This window comes from Cicer arietinum, chromosome 5 (genome assembly GCF_000331145.2).
Source record: "Cicer arietinum cultivar CDC Frontier isolate Library 1 chromosome 5, Cicar.CDCFrontier_v2.0, whole genome shotgun sequence".
Taxonomy (NCBI): Eukaryota; Viridiplantae; Streptophyta; class Magnoliopsida; order Fabales; family Fabaceae; genus Cicer; species Cicer arietinum.
Window position 1 is genome coordinate 67,367,730 of NC_021164.2, and position 11,033 is coordinate 67,378,762.

General features: G+C 29.2%; 2 protein-coding genes across 3 annotated transcripts; one reads left to right on the forward strand and one right to left on the reverse strand.

Annotated features, from left to right (window-relative positions):
- Positions 1 to 6,353, forward strand: LOC101509002 (probable LRR receptor-like serine/threonine-protein kinase At4g29180). Of its 2 annotated transcripts, none has more exons than XM_004502500.4 (12): positions 1 to 303; positions 1,000 to 2,028; positions 2,403 to 2,541; positions 2,684 to 2,755; positions 2,887 to 2,958; positions 3,054 to 3,134; positions 3,472 to 3,614; positions 3,813 to 4,036; positions 4,340 to 4,466; positions 4,578 to 4,640; positions 5,298 to 5,523; positions 5,834 to 6,353. In XM_004502500.4, exons 1-12 carry the CDS (start codon positions 222 to 224, stop codon positions 6,264 to 6,266), a joined length of 2,691 nt encoding a protein of 896 aa, XP_004502557.1. In that variant the 5' UTR covers positions 1 to 221; the 3' UTR covers positions 6,267 to 6,353. The 2 variants fall into 2 exon arrangements, with proteins under 2 accessions (XP_004502557.1, XP_004502558.1); XM_004502501.4 differs by having other exon boundaries at positions 2 to 338.
- Positions 6,354 to 8,423: 2,070 nt separating this feature from the next.
- On the reverse strand, positions 8,424 to 10,314 carry LOC101492565 (transcription factor MYB106-like). The gene is made up of 3 exons (XM_004502986.4): positions 10,049 to 10,314; positions 9,489 to 9,618; positions 8,424 to 9,177 (listed from the first exon to the last, which is right to left on the reverse strand). The coding sequence occupies exons 1-3, from the start codon at positions 10,182 to 10,184 to the stop codon at positions 8,652 to 8,654; spliced, it is 792 nt and encodes a 263-aa protein (XP_004503043.1). The 5' UTR covers positions 10,185 to 10,314; the 3' UTR covers positions 8,424 to 8,651.
- Positions 10,315 to 11,033: the final 719 nt, after the last annotated feature.

Here is an 11,033-nt window from a genome sequence, read left to right on the forward strand (position 1 = left end):
CTCTTTTTTATGCGACAATTTGATGTGTTTAGGTAGTTAGTTTTTGTCAAACCCATCGATCAAATGCGTGTTCTATTTGACAGTTGACTCACTATTTTGTTTTCATGAAATGCTAAGTAGTTAATTTCTTCTACCAATGAAAAAAATGTTTCCAATTTCTATTAGCAAGTTTGTAACATTATAGAATTTCACAAAGGCTCCTGTAACTTCTTTTTGGTCTAATGAACAATTCAATTGGATTCATCTTGTTTCTGGTTTTTTGTGTTAATGTTACAGTTTTAGTTCAAGCACAACAACAAACAGGTTAGCAGCATTTTCAATCAGCTAATTCTGTTTGAGTGAGTCTTATTTTTCTGTAAATTTATTTATTCATGATCATGATGACATGTTTATGTTATCATCAGCTTAATTAAGAACTTAATAACTAGCATTTCCTTAGAGAAGTTTACTTGTAACTATTACGAGGAGTTTACTTACTGAAAATAAGCCGAAAACAATTTATAAATATGTTTGAAATTATTAGTGTATTAAAATACTACACTATTTTGAAGTGTAAGCTAGCAAACTATTTTTTTTGCTGAGAATGATTCAATTTTAACTTTGGGTTTGGTAGTTAGTTGTTCTATGTTAGTTTCTTGCTCTATATATAGAGAATTCATTGTATTCATTTCTTTATTTTTTCAATATGATTCCTTTTGAGAATTTTAACTTTATTTTTTCCAAGTTTATTTTCTTTGGTCCTGAGATTCCTAATAGTAATCTTGTAAACTAAATTATGATATTTAAATAGAAGTTGTAATCTGTAACCTTAGACTTGACTTATAGAAAGGTATTCCAACCTCTCTACTATCAGTGATACAGACAATTGTCTGAACTTCGTGATCAAATCTCGTGTATTATTTATTTGCGTTTTTCGTATCAGTTTTCTTTTGAACCAAATTTGTTGTTCTAACTTCTAACAATCTTGTATTTCTTAATCCATTTTATCTTTCTATTTAGGCTTCATAAGCATTGATTGTGGTGGTCCAGAGAATCTTGAGTACACTGATGATACAAAAATAAAATACAGCACAGATGGATCTCACATACAAACAGGACTTAACATGAACATTTCTTCTGAGTATGCATATCCAAAGAATCCAAATCTACCATTACCACTCTCAGATCTCAGAAGTTTTCCTCAAGGAAAGAGGAACTGTTACCGATTAATTGCCGGAAGAAGAGGCAGTTTACATTTAATAAGAGCTTCTTTCTTGTATGGAAACTATGATGGAGAAAACAAACTACCTGAATTTGATCTCTATATTGATGTCAATTTTTGGTCATCGGTGAAATTCAGAAATGCTTCAGAAGAAGTTACATTGGAAATAATAAGTGTGGCGAAATCGGAGGAAACAAATGTTTGTCTTGTGAATAAAGGAGATGGAATTCCTTTTATATCAGCATTGGAACTTAGACCAATTAATAATTCAATTTATAACACTGAGTTTGGTGAATCTGCTTCACTTTTACTTTACAAAAGATTTGACATTGGATTAATCAATGGAAGTGGTAGATATGAAGATGATGTTTATGATAGAATTTGGTTTCCATTTAGTTCCTCTTCGTGGAAATCTTTAAACACTTCTTCAGAAATTGATGTTAATGGAGATGGATTTAAAGTACCATTTGAAGTTATTAGAACTGCTGCTACGCCAAGGAATGAAAATGATAGTTTGGAATTTTCTTGGATTCCAAGTAATCCAAATTTGAAATTTTATGTCTTTTTGTATTTTGCTGAATTGGTGAAACTTAAGAAAACTCAGCTGAGAAAATTCAATATTTCTTGGAATGGTTCTCCTTTGACTAAATCATTAGTACCAAGCTACTTGTACGCAACCACTGTTTTTAATTTGAAGTCGTTGGTGGCGAACGAGCATCGAATTTCAATACAGAAAACCGAAGATTCGACACTTCCACCTATTCTTAATGCAGTGGAGATTTATGTACTAAGACAAGTTGAAGCACTTCCAACATTTGAAGAAGATGGTATGATATGTTTTATAATCTTCTTTGGTAAAATTTCATGTGAAAAAGATAGTGAGTTTGTGACAATGCCTACCCTACTGACAATTGAATAAGAACAAAGTTCAATGTAGTTTATGAAGCAATGACACAAACAGCGGACACTACATTGGTACAAACACATAAACACCGGTAATAATTTAAGAAAATAGAAGTAATTGAATGTAACCACATGTCTCGGCATCGTATCAGTGTCCGACACTGATACGTGTCGGAACACCAGACGCACCTTCAATTCTAGTAGGGTGCACTCTTACCAAACAATGGTATTACTTGCAGATGTTTTTAGTTTAAATGATTATACCTTTTTAAGTGAATTCAGTTATATTTGAAAACAGTTGAAGCTATAAGGAGCGTAAAAGAAAGTTATAGAGTTCAAAGAAATTGGGTAGGTGATCCATGTGAACCAAAGAACTACACTTGGGAGGGCTTAAAATGCAACTACAGCACTTCACTTCCTCCAAGAATTGTATCACTGTGAGTGAATCTGCATTTCCTTTTCCTTCTTTTCAATTCTCCCATTCTAAAAGTCCTTCATAAATAAACATATGTATCACTTTGGACTATGACTTCAAATCATGATGTTCAATTTTATAAGAATACATTTTCTTTTTTATAGGAATCTAAGCAGAAGCAGTCTGAGTGGGACAATAGCTCCTGCCATTTCCAACCTGTCTTTCTTGGAATCTTTGTGAGTACACATCAAGAAAATTTTGAGTACATATATTGTCATAATGCTCTTAAAGTCTTGGCATTTAGAATATTTCTCCATTCTAGATATATTATATTGATATCACATTAAGTACATTATTTTTTATTCAGGGATTTATGTAACAATAGCTTAACTGGATCAATGCCTCAGTTTTTGGAAGAATTGAGTTCCCTTAAATATTTGTAAGTCTTTTTTTATGATGATCACAAACTTTAGACATTTTATATTGGTGCTAAATTGGTAATGGCTAATGCAAGAAAACTCAAATTATTTGTAGGAATTTAAGAGGCAACCAACTTTCAGGTTATGTCTCTACCACTCTCTTACAAAGATCAAAGACTGGATTACTTACTTTGAGGTATGTCCTATAAAAGAAGACCATGATATGCTCAATGCACTAGTATTGAGCAGTGACACAAACACCTGACACGACATTGACATGTCGACACTGATAATCATTTGAGAAAACGAAATATTTGAATGTAACCACACGTATCAATTTCAGACACTGGACATACCTTTAGTGTGAAGAGTCGGTGCTACATAGTTGGTGCAAGTTGAGTAAGTTTAATTTGTCTAGAATCATAGAAAAGAAAAATAAGGGCAAGTATGAAGCATATCAAGATGTGTAGAAGTGTCATCAAATATCTTTGTGTAATTATGACTAGATAATCTCGTTTTCAATATTTTTATAGGGTGGATGATAAAAATCTCTCTGATTCAGATTCAAGTAACAAAAAGAAGGAAATTGTTTCCATTGTGGCATCACTATCATCAGTTTTAGTTCTATTGGTCTTTGCCATTCTCTATTGGAAGCATAGAAGAAATGAACAATCAGGTATATCTTGCTTTATTAATGTTACTTCTTCCATATCATTTTAAAAACCTGAAGATTTTACATATATAAAAAAAAACAAGAAACTTTTCAAAGTGAAGAGCTCAGCTGATTTAGTGTATATTTGATTTACAATTGAAAAACTGTAGTTGAAATTCAAAAACAACCTTAAACTCATTGTATTTGTTTTAAATTATTAAGAGGAGGAGATGAACATGGTGTATAAAGGAGTAAAAACTGTAGAATCAAAGAAGTGGCAATATACTTATACTGAGGTGTTGGAAATCACCAACAACTTTGAAATGATCATTGGGAAGGGAGGATTTGGAACTGTTTACTGTGGTCAGATGAAAGATGGCAATAAAGTTGCAGTCAAGATGCTTTCTCCATCTTCAGCTCAGGGGCCAAAGGAATTTCAAACTGAAGTAATCTCCATTCCTTTTTAACTGTCGTTTTTGCAAAAGAATTTTGTTTCTATTTATTTCTCATTTTAAAAGTTCAATGCAACAATGACTATTGTTTTATCCATAACTAGCAAAATACCCGTGTTTTCGCTAAAAAGGGGAATAAGATAAATAAATAGTTAAGAGTATATAGGAAAAAGATAGTTTTATTAGTTGTCTTCATACATGTTCAACCACTAGGCTACACAATATACATTCAATGAAAATTCTATTAAATATCAGAAACATCAATTTCCAACAATTGAAAATAATGATGATTTGCAGGCTGAACTTTTGATGACTGTTCATCACAAAAATTTGGTATCCTTCATTGGCTATTGTGATGAAGGTGACAAGATGGCACTCATATACGAGTACATGGCCAGTGGCAACCTGAAAGATTACCTCTCAGGTAGGCTTTCCATGCTCCATATTGTGCTTAATTTACTTTTTGCACCCTTTATGATATTATTTAATATTTGATGAAAGAGAGCATGTTTCAATGTGACTTATATGATTGCAGATAAAAATTCACATTGTTTGAGTTGGGAAAGGAGACTTCAAATAGCAATTGATGCTGCAGAGGGTCAGTATATCTTCACTTTTAAGGAAGCCACTAGTCCTTCTATATTTCTACTTTTTGCTTTTAAATTCTTATATTTGGATATTTTCTTACTTTCATACTTGTAATATGTATGGTCTAAATATTTTCTTACAGGCAAACGTTAGTTGATATTCCCTTCGGAATGAAATATAAGCAAAAATAGTATCTGAAAAGTTGATCTATCTGGTTACAAATAAGACCAGATACAATTTTTGCTTATATTTCATTCTATAGTAATATATTAGTATTTTCTCATTCACCAAGGTTTTAACCCTAATCTTTTCACTCCTTCAACTCATTTGATAGGTTGAAATGACATCCTTCTTTCAAACATATTTTTGGATTTAGCAAAAGGAATAAATGTTTTGCTCATTTTCTTCAATTGATATCACTTTGTTCAATTGTTTTCTAGATGGTTTAAACTAGTCTTAGTGCTTGTTTCATAATATTTCATACATGCCTATGTTACTTTACTGTGACTAATAACTAGCTGTCTTGTATATGCATGAATAGTTTTGTTCAACAATATATATATATGTATATATATATATATATATATATATATATATATATATATATATATATATATATATTATAACTTTTAATTATGTTTTGATGAATGGTGTATTTGGATTGAAGGATTGGACTACCTACACCATGGATGCAAGCCACCTATAATACACAGAGATGTAAAGTCAGCTAACATTCTTCTAAGTGAAGACTTAGAAGCTAAGATAGCAGATTTTGGACTCTCTAAGGTGTTTAAGAATAGTGATAACAGAAATGCAGAATCTGCAATGATTCATGTTGATGATAGAAATGAAACATCTACAATCATGGGAACAATGGGTTATCTTGATCCAGAGTGAGTCCTTATTCAGTTGAATCTTTTAAATTTTAATGCCAACAACTCACAGTATGATTCACAATTACAATCAAAATTGTTCACTTAAACATTCGATGTGACATTTAGAGGATCCATTTGATTTAGGTGCTTATTGTATAAACTATTTTAAAGTACTTAATTACATAAACTATTTTAGTAATAGTGCTTATTGGAGACACCCCCTATTTATTTTTCTATTACATAAAAACCACATACAAATACATATTTTTCTCTTGTCATGTATTTGCCATGTGAAATTAATTATCTACATTGTGATTTATACATACAGGTACTACAAATTAAGAAACTTGAATGAAAAAAGTGACATATATAGCTATGGAGTAGTACTATTGGAATTAATCACAGGTCTCCCTGCAGTAATGAAAGGAAAGCCATCAATACACATACTTGAGTTTGTAATACCACAACTTGAAAAGGGTGAAATAAGTAGAATCATAGATCCAAGACTCCAAGGAAAATTTGATATAAATTCAGGATGGAAAGCATTAGGATTAGCAATTGCATGCACTGCATCAACCTCAATTCAGAGACCAACAATGAGTGCTGTGTTATCAGAGCTGAAACAATGTGTTAAATTGGAGTCACATAATGATAGTGAAATATTTGTGGCACCACGACATATCTATAGTGAACTTTATAGTTCATCTGAAGCATTTAAATCTATAGATAGTGAATCTATGACATATTCGTTCCCAAGGTGAATGTGTATTTTTAGCCACTAAGAAGTATTTATTTAATTTTGTAAATTTTAATGAAACTATAAGATGAATGACATTGAGTTTCTAGAAGTAGCATTCCTTTTGTATTATTCATCATGTCTACAACTAATGAACTCTATTGTGCATTATTTTGTGATTAGATGTAGATGTAAAATATATTAGAATTTAATTAAGATACACTATCAGTGTAATTTTTTTTATTATAATGTCAATCAATTACAACTGTTAGATCATTAATAATATTTGAATTTCGCAATACCTACTATTAAAGTTACTCATATAATTGGTTATGATATGTCGATCCTGTAAAACTTTTTTTACACTCTCAATTTATTATAGTATTTGCATATATAGATATTATATTTTACATAAACATTCAATTATATTTTTCTATTTCTCTATTCGAAATGTCAACGAAGACCAAAGTAGAGAGTAATCCACGCCATGAGAGATTTTCTCCCTGATCTCCGTTGCTACTTATGATTGATCTCCGTTGCTACTTATGATTAGATCATAGTATACAAAATTTTTATATACTTATTGAATTGAAGGATTTTTTTAAAGAAAATTAAAAGTTGTAACATTGTAATTAAGAAATTGAAATATATTTAGATGTCAATTAAATTGTTAATAGTATGAAGCTTTGAAGGGAAAAGGAAGAGTAGTTTACAATTGGAGCAAGACATTTTCTCAGTTGCACAATTTTAATTTAGAATCAAATGGATGTAAGTGAATATCAAAGTGATCTCAGTTGCACAATTTTAATTTAGAATCAAATGGATGTAAGTGAATATCAAAGTGAAGAGGTCAAAAGTTGGTGAGAAAAATAGAATCTTTAGAAACCAGCAGCATCTTTATGGCAGTAATATAGTTCTATTGAAGAAAGGATCAGTTCTTTTATCATGTGTTTGATAAAATTCCCTTGTCAATACAGGATATCATGCAGAAAAAAATATAATATGCTGTTACTTAGTCAATAGAATACATCATAAGAAAAATATAATATGAAAATTGTATTGGTAATGAAAATGTTGATCGCATGGAAAGTTACAATAATATTTATATATAGTTAATAACAGCAACTAAGAAGTTAATTAACTAATTAGATGAGACACACAATTTGTGTTTTTAGTTTATTGAACTAAAGTACAGAGTACATTTTTTGAAATAACAAGTTGTCTTATTTTCATTTAATGTCATTGATCATTCAAAAATACATAGCTTGTTGGTAAACTAAATATTGAATTTGTGATATGAGGAGTGATTCGATACTCAATCTTTTAATCTTTTGAATGAAGAATTTTTTGATAATAAATCAACTTTTTTATATGTATGAAAAAAAGTTGAAATTTTTTTTATCCAAAAATTACAGATTTTAATTTTGAAATGGAAAATATTAAAAGAATTCAATATATCAACACAAAAATAAAGATATATTCAAGGCATAACCATAGCTTAATTCATTAGTGGTGAATAAAGAGTAGTTTATTTACATACTCCAATCAAAGTGTAAAAATCTATTTTAAGAAAAATTGAAGTTCTACATTTTAAAGAGATAAGACTTATATATTCTAATAAGTTAATTGTCAAATTATACACGTACTAAGATGAACGGTGAATACTACTTATATCATTATCTTTGAAATTAAATTAAAATATATTTAATTGAAAAAAATATAAAATTTATGAAAAATAATACTACTTATTTTATAAATTGATTTTATAAAGATGGATTCATTAGTGAAATAAATTAAGCTTGAAGCTTTGAGCATGATTGCCATTGCCATGATTCATCTAAAATTATTCTTTTACCCTTTATATTATAGTATGATTATAATTTAGTGCCTTTATAAATCATTGTTCTTGATAAAACACTCACAGTCATGCATTTGAATTTGCATTTGTTAGTTGATATCATATAGAAACCATTTTTCTCATATTGGAAATTGTTCAAAGAGCCAAAGCTAGTTAGTTTCGTGACCACTGACAGAAACCAACAAATTTTGTTGACCATGTGAGATCACATTGTTTGAATTTTAGGCCCACATTATAGTAATATAAAACAAACTATATACTATAAATAACATGCCATAAGTGCAATTCCTCTAACATCTAAAAAGAACACTACAACTTTTGACTAAGATGTATATACTTTGAAATTTGAAATTTTACTACTAATATCATTATCTTTGAAATTAAATTAAAATTTCATGACATAATTCCACACGCAACCAACTACATAAAACACAAATTTAAACATTAGTCAAAGGTATATATTTAATTACTTAATACTAAAAATATAAATAACTTAATCGTAATGAAATTTTTTTCCTTCAAATTTTTGATAAATTTGAGAGTCTTAGTTAATTAGTCAGATGAATGAGCAACTTTGTCTTGATTAAGTATATCATCAAGAGCAAATTCAAGTAGAATTGAATCATCATTGTCGTATTCAAACCATTGACTATGAATATTGTTCTGTTCTTCAACAAAACGCGCATTTGAAATTGAAATAGTCGAAATTTCCTTTGTAGTCGGCGTATTACAACTACTACTCAAACTACTTCCACTATAAAAAGCTTCTGATTCCATTGTCATGGGTAATGAATTATGAATTTGTGTTTGCTCCAAATCCAAAACCTTGTTGGAGTCATCAAAAGAAGCTAGATTTATCTTTTGATCATAGATAAATGGTTCATTAATTTGAGGTTGAAAAGTCAAAGTTGAGAAGTGGTCAAAACTAGTACTAGTACTAGAATTAGTGTAATTGTTGTTGTTTGTGGCAATATTAGATGAGTATTGTGCCAAAAACTTTTTCTTTAGTTTAGTGTTCCAATGATTTTTCACATCATTATCTGTTCTTCCTGGTAGTTGAGCAGCTATAAGGGACCACCTAATCAATGACAAACAAAAATTATTTATAATATGAATAAAGAATTAACAAGTACTAACAAATAATATTCACATCAAATCATTTGATTAGTTAGTATAAAATTAGTATACCAATTTAAAATCATATCTCATTATATGTTTTTGCATTTAAAATGTCTAGGCACACACATAGAAGATTTGGCATTGGAATCAATATTTTTTACTAACTTGTTTACAAGTCCATATCACATATTAGTATACAATAGTTAAAAATTCACACACACACAAAAACAACACATGGCACATATAAACTATAGAAAGTAATGGACTTGCCTGCTTCCTATGGTGCCATAAAGAGTTGAGATAATATTGTCTTCCTCTTCAGTGAAACCTCCAAGCTTGATATGAGGCCTAAGATAGTTCAACCATCTTAGACGACAACTCTTTCCGCAACGCTTTAGACCTAAAAACATATCAATCATATATTAAACAAAATAAAATACCATTCAAATAACATGTAAACATCTTTAAATGAAAAAATTTCTTAGAATTTGAATTACATATCTAGAATGTGAAATTTACGTATACCATTTTAAATTTTGGACCTAACTAAACTATAAAAAAAAAGTTAGTAAAAATTAAGATTTTTCAATGTGTTCGAAAAATTATGTTGAAGTGAAAGTTTTAATTGAGAATTTCTATAAATAGCGAGAAAAAAAATTATAAAGATGCGAGAAACTAATCTCTAATGCATAACAAAACATATACTAAGTTTTATTTGTGTCATATCACTAAACAAGGTAAGATTCACTAATTAACAACCTAAAACAACATTTTTATACCAAAAAAAAAAATCTAAAAAAGAATATAAAGATATATATGAATTAAGAGACCTGCTTTTTGAGGGAGAGCTATCCAATTACCACCTGTGCCATTTTTCTCAAGGTAGTTTTTTAGGATAATATCTTCTTCATGAGACCATGGCCCTCTTTTCACTTTTGATTTGTCACAACACGGTGCCCTTCCCATTTCCTTAATATTAATCAACCACTCAAATAATGAATATATGAATATAAAGAAGAACAAAAAGAAATCAATCACAAAGAGAAAGATCAATAAAAAAGTGAAAGAAATGAGATGTATTTATATATGCTTAGAAAGAATACATTAGATGTCACAAAATAATATATAATGTTTTTAAAGACATTAATTAGTATGGAATTGAAATATTCCAAAGCTTGACTTGTTCTGACTGAATAACTGACTTTCTTTTTTACCATTTTGGTTAATTTTTACCTTTTTTGTCCTTTCTTTTAACCACTCTCCTAAGTTATTTCTAAACAAATTAGCTGGCAATTCTTAAGAGGTAAAAAATATAAAAAAAATAAAAAGAAAGGGTAAAAGATTGAAAAGAGAACCGGTCAATAATATGAGATTTTATTCAAACGCAATGAAAAAAAGTACTTATATTCCTTAGCAAATATCTACCAACCCATGTGACAAATATCTACCAACCCATGTGACGGTTGAATCATGGACAAGTATTGTAAACAATAATTTGAGAAATTTAATTAGTTATAATTTCGTTGGTTTGAATTAATTTCATATAATCACGGATATATGCCACCTTGGACTTATAAATATAAATTTTTTTTTATGAGGCATAGATAACAATAATAATATGATAAACATAATGTTGCGTCTCCATATACATGCTACCTGCTAACTAAGACATGTTTGCCAAGGAGAATATTCTACAATATATTGAATAAATTAACCATTCTTGAAATAATTTCCTATATCGATCCACATATATTTTAAAATATATGGAATAAATTATATAGTTGGTGCATAGTTTGGGTAATTAATTTTTTATGC

Coding starts and splice junctions, on each gene's coding strand:
- LOC101492565 (XM_004502986.4), bottom strand. CDS start 10,184: ATGGGAAGGGCACCGTGTTGTGACAAATCAAAAGTGAAAAGAGGGCCA. Junction 9,619..10,048: donor AGCTCTCCCTCAAAAAGCAG/GTCTCTTAATTC, acceptor ATATGTTTTTAG/GTCTAAAGCGTTGCGGAAAG. Junction 9,178..9,488: donor TATGGCACCATAGGAAGCAG/GCAAGTCCATTA, acceptor GTCATTGATTAG/GTGGTCCCTTATAGCTGCTC.
- LOC101509002 (XM_004502500.4), top strand. CDS start 222: ATGAACAATTCAATTGGATTCATCTTGTTTCTGGTTTTTTGTGTTAAT. Junction 2,959..3,053: donor TTGAGTTCCCTTAAATATTT/GTAAGTCTTTTT, acceptor AATTATTTGTAG/GAATTTAAGAGGCAACCAAC. Junction 4,037..4,339: donor CAAAGGAATTTCAAACTGAA/GTAATCTCCATT, acceptor GATGATTTGCAG/GCTGAACTTTTGATGACTGT.